The sequence below is a fragment of the Marmota monax genome, unplaced genomic scaffold, assembly GCF_021218885.2.
Source record: "Marmota monax isolate L192 unplaced genomic scaffold, Marmota_monax_Labrador192_F-V1.1 WCK01_AAM20220418_F8-fsc00111, whole genome shotgun sequence".
NCBI classification, from domain to species: domain Eukaryota; kingdom Metazoa; phylum Chordata; class Mammalia; order Rodentia; family Sciuridae; genus Marmota; species Marmota monax.
The window spans coordinates 6,494,626-6,515,906 of record NW_026695067.1 but is presented as its reverse complement, the minus strand read 5'-3'; the positions used below and the strand labels follow the sequence as shown (position 1 = coordinate 6,515,906).

The window sequence follows — 21,281 nt, the reverse complement described above, 5'->3', positions numbered from 1 at the left end:
GACCTTGCATCACTGGGATGGAAATCATTTGATTATGGTGCATTATTAATGTGATTTTTAATGCAGTTTGCCAATATTTTATTAAGATTTTTGCAACTATGTTCATCAGGGATATTGGTATGAAGTTTTGGAGGTTTTTTTAATATTTATTTTTTGGTTAGACACAATACCTTTGTTTATTTATTTTTATGTGGTGCTGAGGATTGAACCCAGGGCCTTGTGCATGCTAGGCGAGCGCTCTACCGCTGAGCCACAACCCCAGCCCATGGGTATGAAGTTTCATTTCTTCAATGTGTCTGTCAGGTTTTGGTATCAGGGTGAAAGTGGCTTTATAGAAGGACTCTGGCAGTGTTTGTGTTTCCTCCTCTTCTGTTTCATGGGATAATTTCGGGAGAATTAACATTATCTTCCTTAAAGGTCTGGTAGAACTCAGCTGAGAATCCATCTGGTCCTGGGCTTTTTTTCTGTTGTTCTTGGAAAGTTTTTAATAGCTGCTTCAATTTCATTGCTTGATACTAGTCTGCTTACATTTTCTATATTCTCATGGTTCATGGGTAGGTCATATATCACTGGGAATTTATCAATATCTTCAAGATTTTCTAGCTTATTATAATACAGAGTTTTGAAATAGTTACTAATGATGCCCTAGATTTCAGAAGTGCCTGTGATATTTCCTTTTTCATCTCCAATTTTGATTTGAGTCTTCACTTTCTTTTGATTAGTTTGGCTGAGGTTTTATCAATCTTATTTACCTTTTCAAAGGAACAACTCTCGGTTTCATTGATCCTTTGTATGTTTTTATTCTCAATTTCATTAATTTTGGCTCTGATATTATTTCCAGTCTTCTATGGATTTTGGAATTTTTCTACGGCCTTGAGCTATAACATTAGATTATTATTTGGTATACTTCTAACTCTTTAATGTAGAAATTCAGTGCTACAAACTTTCCTTTTATATAACTGCCTTCATATTGTCCCAGATATTCTGATACATGTACCTCTGTTCTCATTTGTTTCTAAGAATTTTATTTCTCCCCTCATTTCTTCTGTGATTCATTCCTCATTCAAAGTATACTATTTAGGCCAGGTGCAGTGATGCACACCTGTAATCCCAGTGGCTCGGGATGCAGAGGCAGGAAGATCCCAAGTTCAAAGCTATACTCAGCACTTTAGTGAGGTGCTAAGCAACTCAGTGAGATACTATCTCTAAATAAAATACAAAATAGGACTGGAGATGTGGCTTAGTGGTTGAGTGCCCTGAGATCAACTCCCGGTATCCAAAAATCAAAAATCTACTATTCAATCCCCAGATGTTAAAATGGTTTCTGTTAGTCTTGTCATTGAATTCTAATTTCATTTAATTTTCATTCATTCTCAAATAGAATGCAAGGAATTCTCGAAATTTTTTTGCTAAGATTTCCTTTGTGCACTAAAATATGATCTATTTTAGAAAAAAGTTCCATGTACTGCTGAGAAAAAAAAAAAGTTGTTGATGAATGAAACATTCTATAGCTGTCTGTTGGGTACATTTGATTAATAGTATTTGTCAGTTCCTGAAGAGTCTTTACTTAGTTTATGTCTGGATGACCTCTATCTAATGATGAGAGAGGGGTGCTGAAATCACCCAGTATTATTGTATTTTGGTCTACTTTTTATATTGAGAAGGGTTTGTTTTTTTCTATGTAGGGAATAAATATTTACAATTACTGTCATGTCGTGGACAATTCTCTTAACCACTATGAAATGACCTTCTTTGTCTCTTCTGATTAATTTTGGCTAGAAGTCTAATATGTGTGATATGAGAATAGCTACTCCTCTCAGCTTTCAATTTCCATTTGCATACTAAATCGTTTCCCACCCTTTCATCTTCAGTCTGGGAATGTCTTTGCCTATAAGATTGAGTCTCTTCTAAATACCAAATGATTGGGTCTCCTTTTTTAATGCAATCTGCCAATCTGTGTCTTTTGATTGGAGAGTTTAGACTATTTACATCCAATGTTATTATAGAGAGATGATTTTTATGTCCTGCCGTTTTATTTCTAATGCTTAATTCAGACTTGATTCCTCTTTAACTGACTATTCTTATAGAGCACCTCACCCATATACCATTTTTCATTTCTTCTACATGAAATATTTCATTATGTTTTATACTTCAGGCTTAGTGGCTATGAATTCTTTCAGTTTCTACTTATCAAAAAGGTTTTTATTTCACCTTTAATTATGAAGGATAGTTTTTCTGGATATAGCAATCTAGGTAGGCACCTGTTTTCTTCTGGCCTTTAGGGTCTGGGATGATAAATCAGTTGAAATCCAAATTTGTTTACCTCTAAATGTGACCTGCTATTTTTCTCTTGCAGTTTTTAAAATTCTACCATTATTCTGTATATTAGGCATTTTCTTTATATGTGTCATAGAGAGGATCTTTTTTGATCTTGTCTATTTGAGGTTTTGCTGGCATCTTATAATTAGATTTCCAACTTATTCCTAATATTTGGAAATTTTTGTTATTATTTCATTGAAAAGATTGTGCATTCCTTTAGTCTGTATTTTGGAGCTTTCTTCCACCCCAATGATCCTTTTTTTTTTAAGCTGTCAATGGACCTTTATTTATTTATATGCAATGCTGAGAATTGAACACAGTGCCCTCACATTAGGCAAATGCTCTAGCACTGAATTATAACCCCTGCTCCACCCCAGTGATTCTTAAATTTGGCCTCTTAATATTATCCCAGATATCTTGAATATTCTGGTCATGGTCTCTTAACAACTTATATATTATCAACTTTATTTCCAAGATCATATACTTTTATCTTCAAGGTCTATGAAAATATCTTCTAAGGGGTCTAATATATTGGTGATACTTTCCACTGAATTTTTAATTTGATTTCCTAAGTCACTTCCACAATATCCATTTGGTTCTTTTTCAGAATCCCTTTTATGAAATGATCTTTTACTTTCTGTATTTTCCAAGTTCATTACTTATATCTTCTTTTAGTTCACTGAACATCTTAATTTTCTAAATTATTTCTCCATCATTTTCTCTAATGTGGTGTCAATGGGATCAGTTGTTGAAGTGTTGTTGGCTATTCTGGGTGACTTGTCTCTTTGCTTTTTCATACTGCTTATATGTTTACCCATCCGTTGGGATGATTATTGTTTTTCTCTTTTATACAAGGGACTATTTAGTGAGCTTCCATCTCTTAAGGGCCCCAGGCTGGGTGAATATCCAGGAACTGATAGTTTCACTCACTGTGTGTCCTCTGCTATTCCCACTACAAGGACTACTTTGAGAGAAGACATTAAACCCTATTTACTACAGACACTTCAGAGCAAAGCTAAATACTAACCAACTTTAGAAAAAAACAAAATTGTTGACAATATTCTCCACAGTTTCTTTGACCCAGGTATAAACTTGTAGTACTGTTCTGGAATAGGTTGGAAAATTAGTTACTAATAGGAGTAAAATGGCTATTATATACAGGAGCTAAAAAAGGAAGGAAAAAAAATTGGGCTAAACAAGAGAAAAGTGAAAAAGTAATGAAAAGATAGAAAAGAACCATACAAAAACTAAGGTAAAAAGAATAAGATGGGGCAGGGGGATTTAAGATAGTAGCAAGTAATGGAAGAGAAAAGAGGAGCTTAGAGGAACAAATGTAAACCTGAGCTAAAAAAAACAAAAAGGATGATTCCACTAAATGCTTTAAAATACTAGAAGAAATACAATCAAATGGATTGAGGGCACAATATCAAATTTTAGGGTAACAACTCTCAAATCAAAATGAATAATATATGTATGATCAAAGTTGACATTAGAACTGTTTACAATAAAACATGCCAAGGTGGAGAAAATTCTTATTGAGTCATCCTGGTTTGGACTTCATCAGTTTAGAAAATGCCCAACACTCTTCAGCTTTTGATTTCCCCCTAGAGGTTCTGGGGGCACAGGAGTAATATCCCTGGTTGCTGTGTACTTCCACCACCCAGCTCTCCATTCTTTTTTGAAATATTTATTTTTTAGTTGTAGGTAGACATACAATATCTTTTTATTTTTTATTTTTTTAATGTGGTGCTGAGGATCAAACCCAGTGCCCCAAACATGCTAGGCAAGCACTCTACCATTGAGCCACTAACTCCAGCCCCCAGTTCTCCTTTTATGAGCCCAGGGGCCTAAGGCTAGATGCTCAGAGGGTTGCTTTGCTGCATCTGCTGGGTGTTTTTGTTGTATGCAACAGCACCCCGTACTTGGCTCAGGGCTGTCGCGCACCCGCTCACCTCCACATGCTCTCTTCAAAGTAGCATAGGTCCTGGTGTCTGTCTGCAAGCACTGGACCAGTAGTTCTAGGGTCATTGTGGCTGGTCTGCAGTGCAGAAGTGTTTCCCCTAAACCAGAAGATTGTGGACCAGTGTCCCTGCTCACCAATAATAGGCTCAGCCAGTCGCAAGCTCCCCAGCTGATTAAAAATCACAGATGCCAACCCCCTCCACTGTCCAGAACAAAAACAACCTTTCCACCTGTGCATGAGCTCTCACTGCCCACAGCTGTGAAACATGGGCATACATTCTGGTTTCTGAATTCCTGTGGAAGATGTATGGAGCGCTGGGTCAGGTAAGCACTTCCTGGGAATGACCAGCTCTGGGGGCTGCTCCACCCCACTTCCCTTGTCCTCAGTGAGGAGGAAGGTGTTTAGGCAACTTTGGGCAAGTAGGGATCCTTCAAGTTTCTTACAGACAAATAACTGAGACATGCTTATGCAGAGGTACTCCCTCTAGTTTTATCTGTTGCTATCTGAAGGTAGGGAGAAGCTCTTTTGATTTATTTTAGAGAGGTTGACCACCTGTGGACTCCACAAAATGGCTGCCATAGCAAGAATGGCTTTCAGTCCACAATTTAGATTAAACTGCCTGATCTCCTCACTGATTCCGCCTGTTTCTATCACATATCAATTTTGTCTGTTTTTCATTCCAACTGTTAAGAAAGTGATCCTGTGTGCTTTTCCTCTCCTTTTTTCTCCATTTCCTTCCCCTATCACACCACCCTAGTTCAGGTTCAAGATTAAGGAACTCTGTCCTTATTTTCCATTCTGATAACCTCTGTAACTCTTCAAGTTTCATACTGTCCAACATTGGGTCTTAGAGCATTTACTCTCTCACCCAGCTCTGTAGTCAACTGTTCCTTCACCATCTCCTTTCTAAGCTATTTAGGAATCCAGAATCACTGCCTAGTTATACTCCACCATCTTTCTCTCTCTCCCTACTTGACATTTTCAAAGGTACCCATGAGGTTGAGGTAGGAGGATCAAGTTCAAAGCCAGTCTCAGCAAAAGCAAGGTGCTAAGCAACTCAGTGAGGCCCTGTCTCTAAATAAAATACAAAAAGGGCTGGGGATGTGGCTCAATGGTCAAGTGCCCCTGAATTCAATTCCCAGGAAGATCCAATAAAAAAAGAATTTATCATATTGTACACCTTAAGTATGTACAGTTTATTGTAGTTCAATTAGACCTCATGAAATCTCTTAAAAACACAACAAAGTCAAGCATGGTAGCACATGTCTATAATCCCAGCCACTAAGCAGGTAAAGTAGGAGGTGCTATTAATTAGAATATTAGATGTTCTCCAAAAGCTCATGTGAAAATCAATGCAAGAAAGCTTAGAGGTAAAATATTTGAGTTATGAGAGCCTTAACCTGGTCATTGTATTAATCCACTTGAATGGATTAACTGGGTGATAAATGTAGGCAGATAAGGTGTGGCTGGTGGAGGTGGGTCATTAGGGACATGCCTTTAGGGATATATATTTTGTCCCAGATCTACAGTGTGCCCCTCCCCCCCTTGTTTCCTGGTGCCACATCCTAAGCAGCTTTTCTCCACCACACACTCCAACCATGATGTTCTGCCTCACCTCCAGACCCAAAGAGTGGAGTTGGTCATCTATGGACTGAGACCTCTGAAACATTAGTACCAAATAAACTTTTCATACTTTGAAATTATTCTTTCCCAGTCTTTTCGTCACGGTGACAAAAAAGCTAACAGGAGGATTTCAAGTTTAAGGCCAGCTTGGACAACTTAGCAAAACCCTGTCTCAATTAAAATTAAAAACAGCTGGGGATGTAGCTCAGTGGGGTAAAGCAGTGCCTAGCATGTTAGCATGTGTGAGGCACTAGGTTCAATCCTCAGTTCCATAAAACACATACACATATACACACATACATACACACACACACACACACACACACACAGAGTAATATTACCTCTTCCTTTCAGGTTTAAAAGAAAATTTGTATTCTCTTTTTCTTTTTTAATTGATAAGTAAAAGTTATATATTGATGGTATACAACATGATGTTTTCATTTATTTACATATCGTGGAATAGGCAAACTAAGCAATTTACATATTTATTAACTCATATTTATTATAAGAACCTGTAAATTATTGTCTAAGAAATTTTCAAGTACACATTAATATTAATTGGAATCACAATGATGTAAAATATATCTCTTAAACTTTTTTTTTTCAGTTTTCGGTGCATACATCTTTGTTTTATTTTATGTGGTGCTGAGTCTAGAACCCAGTGCTGCGCGCATGCCAGGCAAGCGCGCTACCGCTTGAGCCACATCTCCAGCCCAATCTCTTGAACTTTTTCATCTTGTGTAACTGAGGTTTCATGCTCTTTGATCAGTATCTCTTCAATCCCTAGTTGTTGTTTTTTGTTTGTTTGTTTTTAGTTGTAGAACACAATACCTTTATTCCATTCATTTATTTTTATGTGGTACTGAGGATTGAACTCGGGGCCCTGCGCATGCTAGGCGAGCGCTCTACTGTTGAGCCACAATCCCAGCCCCTCAACCCCTAGTTCTTAATAACCATTATTTTACTGTTTTTATGCATTTGACTTTTTTGGATTATATATATAAGTGAGATCAATGCATTGTCTTTCTGTTATTCTCTTTCAACATGATAGTAATACTTCTACGGCATCCCACACATCAATAATCTCTACATTGCGGGGAGAGGGTTACCAAGAACTGAACTTAGGGGTACTTTACCACTGAGCTACATCTTCAGCCCTTTCTTTTTTTTTTTTTTTTTTTAAGAGAGAGTGAGAGAGAGAAGGAGAGAGAGAGAGAGAATTTTTTTTTTAATATTTATTTATTTTTTTTTTAGTATTTGGCGGACACAACATCTTTGTTTGTATGTGGTGCTGAGGATCAAACCCAGGCCGCACGCATGGCAGGCGAGCGCGCTACCGCTTGAGCCACATCCCCAGCCCATCTTCAGGCCTTTCTATATTTTTATTTTGAGATAGGGTCTCACTCAATTCCTTACAGCTTCACTGAGTTACTGAGACTGGCCTCAAACTTGCAATTGAGTTAAGTTGCTGGGATCAGAGGTATGTGCCATTAACCCTGGCTAGTCTCTATATTCTTAAATCGTTAAGAATTTCAATGCCAGGCACTCATTAAGGTTACAGAGACACAAATACATTGGCAAGAATATATTCTCCAACAACCCACTTCCATACCAAATTACAGGAGTCCTGCTCTGCTTTCTACCTATCTAAGGTAAAGGATATCATTCCAGTCATCTCTATCTTTGCATCACTAATGACTTACCAAAGGATACTCTTCAAAAAAAAAATTTTTTTTATTGCTCTCACACCCTTCAATCTTCCACATTACCTTTCTGCTTTGCCATCTTCCTGTTTCCCTTGATAACAGTGATGTTTGTGATTCTATATTTCATCTTATTTCATTTTCTCACATCTACCAGGTATTTTCTAAAGATATATTTGAGGATAAGAAAACTATTTCTATACACTTACCTCAAGTACTGGTCCAGCTCCAAGAATAATCTGTTCTACTCCACTGGCAAATCCTTTCTGACTGAGTGCAGTAAGGTGGTGAATAAGAAAGTTTGTGCTTTGAGTCTTCCCAGAACCACTCTCTCCTGAAATCACAATGCACTGATTCTTTTTACGCTGAAGCATAGCATGATAAGCTACATCAGCCACTGCATATATGTGGGGCTCAAGTTTTCCCAATTGGTGGTTATCATACATTTTGACGTATTTGGGGTTATAAATAGGAAGAAATTTGAATGGGTTAATAACTATTAGAATACTGCCAACGTAGGTATAAATTTTTTCATGCTTAAAGCGATTTCGTAGGTTTTCTAAGAGAGTTTTCTCATTCAAGTCAGGTAAGCTACATAAATCATCAAAGTCTTTCTGTTGAGGCTGTGGAAGAAAACCTCGTTCCACCATCCTGCGTCGTTCTTCAGTTACCCGTAGCCATGACTGAAGGCTACCATAATGGATTGATCCATCAAGGTTTTTTTCCCGCAGAAGAAAGCGGTAGTCCTCTCCACTTAAGCGATTTTCCAGAGCCATTCGTGGCCACAACATCATTCGCTGAACTGGACAGTCTGTTGGATTGAGTATCCATTCTTCTCCACCAAATTCCTTTACCTCTGCTAAAACATAACATTTTGTTTTGTCTAGATGAAGTTTGTTTATAAGAGTGTCAATCACCTCAGCAGCTGTGGTGTTTTTCCTGGCAGGAACTGGACAGTAGATTGTCCCTTCTGAAATTGTCCCAGGATATATACGTAATGTATGTTCATTATCCTCAAAGCGTCGTCTTCCTCCATCACTTATATTCATATTGGATCCTGTCCCATCAGCATAAATAGTATGTGTTGTTCAAGATCATGCAAATCATTTTCTTGGCAAAAAAACTGTAATATAAAAGACGTGAAACATTTACAAGTCATATTAAACATTGCTGACGCTCAAAAAAGAAAGACTTAACAAACACATTCATTACATACATCTTTTAGAACACAAAATTCTAACTCTCAGTACAGGAACAAGTACTGCAAATAGTCTCATTGAGACTACATCCTACTGTTCAAATAAAGAGTATTTTCTAAAACAGTAACTGGCAAAAAATATATATATACATTTCAATGTTTTGTTTTATCAACAATTCAGAATTTAAAAAGTACAATATCCCCTGATATTTCAAATGATTCTAAGTTACTTGCAATTAAAACGAAGTTTATTCTTTATTCACTAAGGACTGGACTAAAGGACAGAATAATTACACAAAGCTAGTCACCTTGCACCCAAATTTCTTAAAAGATGATGCAAAAACAAGAAAGAATGCTTTCAGTGGTGCAAAAACTTTGTGAAATACATTAATTACAGAAAGATCAGAAAATAACATTATAATCAAGAAAGCAATGAGAGAAACCTGTTATGTAAATAGACATAGTTTCAAAGAACTCTGGGTTTTGACTCTCCTCTTTGCCCGTCCGGACAGACAAGTTTGACCAGAGTAAGAAAAAGATTCTGCTGGACTTACTGAGACAAATTGAAAATATTATACAAGTAGGCACCATTATAAATTTATTCAACCTCCTTTTGTCTTTTTATGTTAATATTCTACCTTTCCACCTAACCTCATTCCATTCCACATACCCTATCAATCTTCTCATATTCCCCAAACACTACTCTTTTACACCTCACTCAGAAAATAATTACCTACAAATGGTTTCTCAACCTCAATCTATTCTTATTTTCATTTCATCTCTATTCTTCAGTTCCTGTATAGAGAAAAATTGTTCCACATCCTTTCCAGAACAAAACTTATTTCTTATTATCTCCATTAGTACTATGTCCTACCAAAAAAAATTCTCATTTGTCATCAACCTTCTTCTTTTTAGTTATTTCATCCTTTAACATATAATGTGCTATTTTTAAAAACAATAAAAATATTCAGTTATTTCAATATCATACTACCAAATATTTGTCAAAATCCTCTAATCAAGAAACTTTGTTATCTTTTTCCTAGATGATATTTCAAATATACAGATTATGGAACATATAAAAAGCAACCATATATCTACTGCTCAAATTCAACAAGTTTGAAAACTGCTATGCTCACTCATTTTTATAAACACATGTATTAAAAACAGTTAAAGTTCCCTCATTTGCTTTATGATATGACCACTACCCAGAAGTTGTTATTATTCTATGTTTTTGTATTTGTATTACCTGTGAGTCTCCATAATTTATATATAATACTGTTTTGTTTTTAATCTCTAAGAAATATTATCACAGTATAGTCTACTTTTCACTTTAGTTTAATATCATTTTGCCTATTAACAGATGTAAACTTCAATAATGGCTAAATAACATCCCATTTCATGATTCTACCACAGTTAATCAATTCACTCACTGCCCTCCTAGTGAATATTATGATGGTTCCAACATTACACTATGAAAACAATGCTGCAATTCTCACACATGTCTCCTCATGTTTATTTGCTAGATTTTTCTCTTTATAATTAAGAGTAAAATTACTGCATTTGGAGTTTCTTAACTTTGCCAGATATTAACAAAATGCTTTCCAAATGGTTACTCAAATGTCCATTTCAAACAAATGTAGCAGAGTTCAGACTTTTCCGTTTCCTTACTAAAAGTCAGTATTGTCAGAATATTGAGTTTCTGCCAATCTAAAGTACAAAAAGATTATTCTTTAATTTGCATCTCCTTGATTATTAGTGAGGATTGGCAACTCTAATCATCTCATTTGCCATTTGGGCTAAGTTGCTCATTCATTTTGATCTCCTTTTTTAATAAGTTGTCGTCTCCTTATCAGTTTAAATGAGTTTTTCATATATTATTTTTTTAGTATTTTAATCAGCTTTCAGTTGATTGTGTGGCAAAATCTCCTATCAACCAGGGACTTACCTCTTTTATTTACAACACATTTTGTTATAGAGAAGTTTTTACTTTTTTAATATTTTTTATTTTATTTATTTTTCAGTTGTTATGTATTTTTATGTGGTGCTGAGGATCAAACCCAGGGCCTCACACATGTGAGGTGAGCGCTCTACCACTGAGCCACAATCCCAGCCCCTAGAAGTTTTTACTTTTAAAGAGAAAATTTATTGATCCCTTATAGCTTGTCCTTTTTATATCTTTTCTCTCTCCACCCATCCGCCCCAGCCTTGTGGTGCTGGAAATTGAACCTAAGGCCTTGCTCAGGGTAGGCAAACAGAATATCATTTAGTTACACCCACAATTTTTTTTTTTTTACAAAAGTTTATTCTTAAATTTACAACAGACTCCACACAACACTTCATTGTAGCTATAGGTGGCAAAAGATATTACAGTGGGGGTACTGGTGTTTCATAGGAATGGAATTAATGGTCACCATCATTTCAGGCACAAGAAACGAGTTACTTTTTGCCAGATTTCTTAATTCCACCTGTGGCCAAGGGGCCCTTCCCAGCGGCCTTCACTTTTAGCTCCTCAAGTTTCTTCTGCTCCTGTTTTTGTTTCTGTTTAAAAGCCTTTTCTTCCTCATCCATCTCCTTGGACTGCTTCTTAGGCTGTTTCAGGGGCTTCTTCTTGCTACATTCACGGCTGGACATGGTGCCTGTCACCCCCACCCCAGACCTTGATCCCAAACTGGAAACACCCACAATTTTTTGAGACAGGAGTCTAAAAGGCCTAAGGTGGCCTCAACCTCAAAGTTGTTTCATCAACCTCCCAAATAGATGAGATTACAAATGCAACTCTGCATCCAGGTTGTTTTTTAGTAAACAATGGGGAAAAAACGGTTGTATTTCATTCTTAATGCATGCTTGTTTTCACTAGTCATTTAACTTCACATAAATCTTTACAATTCTTCCTTTACTGTTTTTATTACTGTCATCCTCACTTTACAAATGATAGAACAAATGCAGAAAGATTATAGAACTTACCCAAAATCATAACTAGAATATGATAAAGACTTAAAAGCAGGCAGTCTGGCTCTAAAGTTTATCATCTCCTGGTAGTTTTTCTTTAAATACTTCTTTATGCTGAGGACATAAAGTTATCTTATATTTTCTTACAAAAGGCCTAGGTTTTCTGTTTTTTTGGGTTTTTTTTCTTAGGTCTTTAATTCACATAATCTATTTTCAAGCTATTGTAAGACAGGGCTCTTAATTATTTCACTCCAACTCAAATTAACAATTAACCAGCACCTAATACTCAGCTCTCTGTGCACTGATATATAATGCCACCTTTGCCAGGTAGCAAATTCCATATACCTAACAATGTGTTCTGGGTTTTATATTCTGTTCCACAGCTGTATTTGTCTATCCCTGAGCCCATCTTAATTATCACAATTCTATAATAAATTCTCATATATGAAGAACATATCTCCAAAATTTGGTGTTTTTCACTTTGGCTATTTACCATAATAATTTCAACATAAGTACGTTTACTCCCATGAAAAATATATTTTGACATTTTGAAATTGCATTTTTATAGATTAATATTGGAAAGAACATTATTGACTTTTCCCACTCATGAACACTATGTTGTTGGTGTTCTCCAGCTGCTTTAACTGCAGATTTCTTTCGCTTCTAAAATTTGTCATTTTCATATCCACCTGATCTTTTCTCTACCTACTTAAATTTCACAACTGTTTTAATATAAGGGCTATTACTCTCACTCATTTTTTAAAATTCTAAATATAAAACTTAATATTTTTAGGACTAACATTTTAATATCATCCAGACTGAATTGCTCTTCTGATTGCTGATTTTTGTATCTTTGTTAGCACTAGAGATGGTCTCTTATGTTTGAGAATTTATATTTGGAGGTATACTTCAGATGAAACTTTCATTTTTCATACAAACACTGAGAATCCACTTACTATTTTGTTTCAATCAATGACACTACCATAATTGAACCTTTAAAAACTTTTTTTTTTTTTTTTGAGACAGGGTCTCACTATGTTGTCCAGGGGACTGTGAACCCATAATCCTCCTGTCTCAGCCTCCCAAGCAGATGAGATTACAGGCAGGTGCCGCTGCATCTAGCTTAAAATTAATGATTTTTAATATTAATCAATATTAAATGTTCCCCAATTATCCCAAAAAAAAATATTTTTAAAAGTTATTTAAGTAGAATCAGGAGAGTCTGCTCTGCTATGTTTTTGTTCTCCTGAATCCCTAAGAATAAGGCTTCACGGAAGCAAAGTACTCCTTACAGCAGGAAGGCTGGACTCTATTACTTCAGGAAATGCACTAAATGACTACAATCTGATTCCTAAGGTTATATAATATGACAACCCTAAAACTAAACTCAGAACCTTCTTTCTCAACAGAGGAGCGCTATCCTAAGCTGTGATTTTGAACAATAAACCCACTTCAATTACATCTCCCCATTACCTCTAAGAAGCTAAAACCTCTTCAGCTGCTTTAACTGCAGGTTTCCAGCTACAGCCACAGCATAATCTTCTATTCCCACTTATGTCAATATGATTTTCTTTTGTTATTATTTTAAGTCATGGCTTTGTGTCTGAATTTGCCTAAAAATATAACTCACAAATCCATATTTATCTCAAGCTGCTTGAAAAAAAATCTATATTTGTAATTTCCAAACTTAAGCATTTATTAGCATCATCTGGGGAACTTTTTAAAAAATATACATTTCCAAGGGAAATCTAGGCAACTCTGTTATTCATAGTCCAGAGAACAGAACATGGGAATGACTATATTTCCAAGTATTTAAGAACCCACACTCTGCTCCCCTTCTCAATACTCTTTGAAATAGTCACCAATTATCAAAGAGATGCTAAATTCAGAGGCCTTTTATTCATCTTCACACAACATAGCATATGTCTAAAGGCAGTCAACTTCTGATTCTTGAACTGCTCTCACATGAAGATTATTTTTCATGTAATCTTCCTAATTGGCTTTCTCTGATTTACTTTTTTAACTCTTTATCCACTACTCATTTTGAAAGTTAAAATACTCTCCAAGAGTCTAGCTGAAACTACGCATTTTTCTACCTAGATGACTTTATCTATTCTTCCTTCTGTAATTCATCCCTTTACCTATTATCTATGGATGATTTTGCATTTACAATGGCAAAATTGAGTAGTTTGGAGAGAGACCATATGGTCTACAAAGCTAAAAATTTTACTATATGGCTCTTGACAGAAAAAATTTGCCAGCCCCTCTGCTAGGATAGCCACTTAACTAAAATAATAATAATAATAATAATAACAACAATAATAATAATTTACAACAGAGTGAAAACAATTAAGTAAAAATAATTCAAAAGAAAGCAAGAAAGGGGGTTACAACAGATGAAACAATATAAAACAAATATTTTTAATAACTAAATGTATCCATAATTATATTAAATGCAAATGTTCCTGTTAAAAGACAAAGATTATCAGACCAAATTTTTGAAATCCAGCTATGCCACTGCCAATAGACACACATATATAGCACAAGACAGAAAAATCTAGATGAGGAAATATACCATGTAAAAACTAGCCAAAAGAAAGTTGGTATAATTGAAATATCAAACAAAATAGGAAAAAAAAAAAAGTTGAGCTGACTATCCCATAAATCCCTTTTGGCCCTTATATACCATTATTCAAGGTTCAGGCCTGAGACAAAGGTCTCCAGATACCACTGTAGCCTTGGAAAGAGGTAGGAAAAGGAAGAGAAGCAGTTTGCTATCCAGAAAAGGAGGAGAAGCAGTTTTAGTGAAATATTTATTAGTAAGGCTTAGGAACAAAATGAAAGATCACACACAGGAACAAGTAGAGAAGCAAAAATTGAAAACTGAAGAAAAAGGTCTAACTGACGAGTCAATGATCTCTGGTAACTAAGATTAAATAAGATTTAGATCAAGGGGCTAGGTTGTAACTCAGCAGTAGAGCGCTTGGCTAGCAAGTACAAGGCCCTGGGTTCAATCCTCAGCACCACATAAAAATTAATAAACAAAGTTATTGTGTACAACTAAAAATAAATATTTAAAAAAAATTAAGGTTGATAGATGCTTCTCAGAAAAAAAGACTATTTCTTTTACTGAAAGAATAAAAAAGAAACAAAATGAGAGGAGAAACAGATTGTGAGATGTGACAAGAGTGCCTATCAGTTGATCTTCATTACTGATAAGATACTGGGGCCCAAGTTTTACTAACAGTAGATGAATGCCAGGTAAAAACTAGATTGGTAATGAATGAGGATACATTTCATAGGCTTCAACTGAAGAAAAGTGATGGTAGAAATTAATTATCATATGACACAACAGCATAGGTATATCAGGTTAGCCTGCTCAGTAAGTAACCTTCTAGTAAAAGTACTATTTTCCTTCAAAAGACTATCTCTCTTTCCTAGTCAAACGACATAGTTTAAAGTCTTTCAACAGTTTGAATGGACTGATCTCATCCTCCAGATAGGGGAAATTAGCTGTGACCCAGGCTGAGCCAATCACTTTATTTTGTTTTGCCCAGCCACAGTGGGTAGTCACTAAAATTCTGTACTAGAACTTCTCCTGCAACTATTGGGAAAGCAGCATTTTTCCACTAGGGCTAGTAAGCTAGAGAGATAAGGCTAGAGATGATGTCATCCATCTATCCTCAATGCATAGAAGCTTCTCTATAATAAAAGAAAATGAAAGTAAGGCAAAGAATATATTTGGGCCAATGAATTCAGTAGTAGTTTAAATAAATTCAACCAGTAAACTTCCTTAGTAAGTATGCCAATTAATTCCTTTCTATTTCCTGAGCCAATGTGAGAGAGATTTCTCTATAATCAAAAGAGAACCTACTGTAACAGGTAGCATTTCATGTAATACCCTTTGAGAATATAAGTATCCTGTTATCCAAATTCCTGATGTCCAAAAAAATCTCACAATTTTAAACTCAAGAACCAAATATACTTGAGTAAAATTCTGAATATTTCCTTTACTATCTTTCTATTTTCTATTCAAAATTGGGGAGCCAAATAGATTCAAGCAAGGCAGTAACCCCTCACATTGCAATTCATCACCCAAACTGAAGAATTAAACAGATTTGGATAATGAGATTTTTAAGACCAGGATCTTATGTCAAAAAACACAGAAAATTTACTGTTTTCACCAAAAATAAGTTTGACATACATTGCCCATTTAAGTTGAACACTGATTTTCCTAGGAGGGAATAAATTATTACATTCCAAATCCAAAAATTTAGGCCTGAAGATTAAAAAGAAATTCTTTGAGGATTTACTTTATGATAAATTAATATGGCATTTCAAGTCAACAGGAAATATTAAAATGATGTGGGATAACTGAAAAAAGCAATACACATAAGAAATTAAGCCCACTACTAACACTTACATAGCAATCACATTTTACTATATTTTTTATAAAGAAAACTATTAAATAGTCTTTTCATTCCCTCTCCCAATGAAGTAACTTCAAAAGTATATGTTAACAGAGGGAAACAATGTGGTGAGACAGTTGCTGTGGTCAGTAGGGTGTGGTTCAGAGTAGGCCAGTTTATGATGTTATTCACTGGACTGAGTAAGGATGGACTAATTATAGGGGAAAACTGTGGTGAAAAATGAGAACAGTGAATACAAAGTTTCCTTTAAATTAGAAGTTCAGTTTAAAAGACAAAAATGAAGTAACTGAAGTTTCTAATGGAGTGATTCTGTTAGTAAAATTTAGTTTTCAAAAAATATATTAGTTTTTACTTCTTTTTCAAGTTCTCAAGGTTATTTTCCCAGGAAAAGAAAATAGCCTTTCTTTTTATGTTTGCTTTATCATAGGGTTGATGTTAGTATGTAGAATCATATACTGTATTTCAGTAGCAAGACAAGTAGAAATGAATGAAGCAAATGTACATTTAAAAAAAAAAAAATCTAGGGGCTGGGATTGTGGCTCACCTAGCACGGGTGGGACCCGGGTTCGATCCTCAGTACCACATAAAAATAAAGGCATTATGTTGTGTCCATCTACACCTAAAAAATAAATATATTTTTTAAAAATCTTGCCAGACAGATACACCTGCAATCCCAATAACTTGGGGAGACTAAGGCATAAGGATACCAAGTTCAAAGCCAGCCTCAACAAGAGGCCCTAAGCAACTTAGTGAGATCCTGTCTCAAAATAGAAAATAAAAAGGGTTGGGGGTGTGGTTCTGTGGTTAAGTGCCCCTGGGTTCAATCCTCCATGCAAAAAAAAAAAAAAAAACCTAACTTTACTATTGAAAAAAAATAACTCAAAGAGAAAAAATACCTTACCAATACATATAGAAGGGAAAATATCAAGTATCAAATATCAAGGCAAGACCCACTATTGACTTATCTTCAGCTATAAATACCATGGGGGAAAAAAACTTTAATAAAACATTTTGAATTTTAGTTATGTAACTAATGAGAAAATGACGTTCAAGACCTAATATTCGTGTTTCCTCATTCTTCAGGGCTTACTATAAAAATGTTAAACAAATGGGCTAGGGTTGTGGCTCAGTGGTAGGGCACTTGCCTATAATGGGTAAGGCACTGGGTTCGATCCTCAGCACCATATAAAAATAAATAAATAAAATAAAATAAAGATATTGTGTCTACAACTGAAAAAAATTTTAAATGTTACACAAATAAACACAGTACCAAAATGATGTATTATCACATGTATAAACATACATGAATTCATGTATATAAATATTTGAAAGTTTAAACTTTGCAAACTATGTAATTAATAGTGATTTTTTTCCCCAAAAGGGCACAAATACTGTTTACGAATCAATTTCTTCCTCTTCCTAGGCACACAGCTAGCGTTCCTTCACCACAGAGATCTACTGGTGAATGTTAGTAAGTAGAACTACTTGCAGTTACATGTGGCCATGTGACCAAGTCCTGGTCCAAGGGAATGCCAGGCAAAAGTGATATACATTCCCTCCAGGCTGAGCTAATAAAAACCTCTAATAGGACCTGCCCTTTCTAGTCTGCTGGAAGAATGAAGAGGATCCAGGTAAAAAGCCCCAGGAGAAATAGTCTCTGGATGGAAGGATGTTGGGTACCAAATGACTACATGGAGAACAGTAACCCCATCCACTGCACTGGATTATGATATAAATGAGAAATAAATTTTAATTGTGTAGAAACCCTAGGTGTTGTTTAGTTACCCTGACTAATGCACTACTATAAATCTTTTCCAAACCCTCTCCTGTAAAGAATTCCATAAGGAAATTGCTCTTACAGTCAATCCATCAGTAAGTACTACAGGTCTGCCTTTAAAATTTATCCTAAATTTAACCTTTTCTCTCATTCCCACCTCTACTATCTAGTTTGAGCCAACTACTGTGCTCTTACTTGAATTAGTTTTTATCATTTAACTAAGTTTCTCACATAGCAGAGTTACCCTTTTTAAAGATAAATCTATCACCACTCTCCTGTTCAAGCTTTTAATGGCTTCTTACTACAATTAAATAAAACCTCTTACTGTGGCCTAAAAGCCCTGCATCAACCTAAAAGGATCCCTCAAATTTCATCTTCATTTCGCTGCACTTCAGTCTCACTGATCTTTTTACCATTTTTAAGTTTATTCCTGCTTCAGAACCTTTATATTTCCTTCCTGCTCCCTCTGCCTGGGTCTTTTTGCATATCACTAAGGACTTTTTACTCAATACCCAGAACTTCCTTATTGATCTATCTTAAAAAAAAAAAAAAAACTTATCCCTGTCCCCCATCACATTATTCCCCTTATCCTGATTTATTTTTAATCAGAAAACACTAATCTAAAATTATATCATTATTTGGGGATTTATTTATTGTACAATATTCCCATTAAAAGGCAAAAGTTGGGGCTGGGGTCATGGCTCATCGGTAGAGCACTTGCCTAGCACATGTGAGGGCCTGGGTTCAATCCTCAGCACCACATAAAAATAAATAAATAAAGGTGTTGTGTCCAACTACAACTAAAAAATAAATATTTTTTAAAAGAAAAAGGTGTTATCTTTTTATCATGGGCATCCACAGCTCAAAAAATTTGTGGAAGGAATAAACAAATTCATATACACTTTAAGGTATTTTAGCAACCATTTTTAATGCTTGAGGTAATCATTTTATTCAGTTTCACTATAGTTATTTCCCTTTTTCCAGCTGATCTTCTCATTTATTTTCACGCATAATATGTGCACACTATTTTATCTGCTTACTGCAGGAGCTATTTTAAACAATAATTTCACAATGTCTAGCTTTTAAAATCAGCAAGTAATCAAAATTACTTCCCAAGGAGGTAATCAATGATGATACTGATTCAGGAAACCCACCTAGCAATATAGATGGAAGCATCAAGTTTAGAAATACAAGTTCATGCAGATCTTTAACCTCAAGAATACTACTTAATGAAAAACTGATCTATAGATTAAGTGTAATCACAAAATTCTGGTAGGCTTTTTGAAACAGACTAACAAGCTATATTGGAAATCTGATAGATCTAGAATAGCCAAGACAATCTTAAAGAACAAAGTTGGAAGAATTACACTACCAAAAATCAAGACTTACATAAGCCACAAGTAAGACGGAGTGGTACTTGGTAGAAAGAAAAACAGAAAGATTCTAGAAACAAAACCCCTATGGACTAATATCCTCATTTAAAACAAGACATTGCCCTTCAGCTTGGGAAAAGAAAAGCCTTTTAAATCGATGGTCCTGTACTAATTGGAGATCTAGAAAAATTAATTAATTAATTCACAGACAAAAATTAATTTGATTCACAGAACATAAAAGGAAATACGTTAACATTCTAGAAAAGCTCATATAATATTTTCATGAACCTAGCTAGAGCAGGCAAAGTTTTTAACCAGAAAACAGAAAGCAATTAAAAAAAAAAAAAAAGCAATAAAGCCCTGCACGGTGGTGCACACCTGTAATCCCAACAGCTTGGGAGGCTAAGGCAGGATGATCGAAAGTTCAAAGCCAGCCTCAGCAATTTATCCAGGCCCTAAGCAGTGAGACCCTGTCTCTAAATACCAAAAAAAAAAAAAAAAAGGCTGGGGATGTGGCTCAGTGATCAAGTGCCCCTGAATTCAACACCCCCCCCCCCGTACTATTTGAGAGAGACAGAGAGAGAAAGTAAGGAACTACAGTGGGGCATGCTTGAATCCCATTGACTGAGGCGGCTAAGGCAGGAGGATCACAAGTTCAAGGACAGCCTGGGAAATTTATAGAGACCCTCAGGAAGTTAACAGATACTGTTTCAAAATAAAAACATCTGGGAACTTAGCTTAGTGGTATAGTGCCTCTGGGTTCAATACGCAGTACCAAGACAAAAAAAAAAAAAGGAAGAACTATCAACTTAAATTTAAATTAACATTCCCTATTATTAAAGATAAGACACAGACTGGAAAGTTATCACGCATACATATATATAAAAATAAGATATATGTATTTATATGTGTGTGTGTGTGTGTGTGTGTGTGTGTATATATATATATATATATATATATATATATATAATGAGTATGTAAAACTATTGTTTTATATGTGGGACCACATAAACTATTACAAAGGGTTGAATATACTTCAGAATCTCCATTATCAACAGACTCAATAAGAAATCTCTAGGGGCTAGGGATGTGGCTAAGCAGTAGAGCAACTCCCCTAGCACTGTGTGCAAGGCTCTGGGTTCAATACTCAGCACCACATAAAAACAAACAAATAAAATAAAGGTATTATGTCCAACTACAACTGAAAAATAAATATTAAAAAAAAAAGAAGTCTCCAAATAAAACTGGCAAAGCGGCACCTGCCATAATTCCAGTGAACTAGGCAGGCTGAAGCAGGAGGATTGCAAGTTCAAGGCCAGCCTCAGCAACTTAACAAAGGCCCTCAACAACTTAGTGAGACCCTGCTTCAAAACAAAAAATAAAAAGGACTATGGATGTAGCTCAGTGACAAAAGTGTCCTTGGGTTCAATATCCAGTACCCGAAGAGGTTCATAAGAAATTAAATAATTTCTGGTAAAACATTTGGGTGTTGAAGTACACAAAAGAATAGGGGGACCGAAGTATAGCTCAGTGATACAGTACATTTATTAACATGTTCCAGGTTCTGTCAAGACCCTGGGTTCAATTCCCAGCACCAAAGAGGAAGAGAATAAAAAGATACTGATAAATGATAAAAATATATGTTACTTATATCCAGCAGTAAATATGGAATCAAGGCAAAATTGTGATTCTTTTTTACTTAATTTACATATTCATAAATTTTTATACCTTCAGGATGTACTTTCACTTAAGTACCTGTTCTTTTGATTTTTAAGAATCACAGATGAGGGGAGCTTACCAATGGGACCACTAATGACAAGACAGATACCTTCAAAGATTATAAAATGCACATCAAAATACTCAGCTTCACTTATTACATTAAGATTATACACAAAAATAAAGTACTTAATCGGGAGCATGGTCTAAGAATACCCTTCAACTTAACT

The 21,281-nt window shown here is 35.3% G+C and overlaps 2 protein-coding genes across 5 annotated transcripts in view; both read right to left on the bottom strand.

Annotated features, from left to right (window-relative positions):
- Window positions 1-7,290: 7,290 nt before the first annotated feature.
- LOC124081730 (unconventional myosin-IXa-like) overlaps window positions 7,291-21,281 on the bottom strand; it is an 80,679-nt gene continuing 66,688 nt past the window's right edge. The window contains exons 1-2 of one of the 4 annotated variants that reach the window (XM_058573833.1): window positions 16,730-16,799; window positions 7,291-8,731 (exon numbers count right to left, since the gene is read on the bottom strand). In XM_058573833.1, coding sequence (XP_058429816.1) covers window positions 7,806-8,657 — 852 coding nt within the window. In that variant the 5' untranslated portion in view covers window positions 8,658-8,731; window positions 16,730-16,799 and the 3' untranslated portion in view covers window positions 7,291-7,805. Of the gene's footprint in view, window positions 8,732-16,729; window positions 16,800-21,281 lie in introns of those variants that run through there. The other 3 variants (XM_058573832.1, XM_046428065.2, XM_046428064.2) reach the window with 3 other exon arrangements.
- LOC124081731 (translation machinery-associated protein 7-like) lies at window positions 8,740-16,706 on the bottom strand. The gene has a single exon (XM_058573835.1). It carries the CDS (start codon window positions 11,435-11,437, stop codon window positions 11,243-11,245), a length of 195 nt encoding a protein of 64 aa, XP_058429818.1. The 5' UTR covers window positions 11,438-16,706; the 3' UTR covers window positions 8,740-11,242.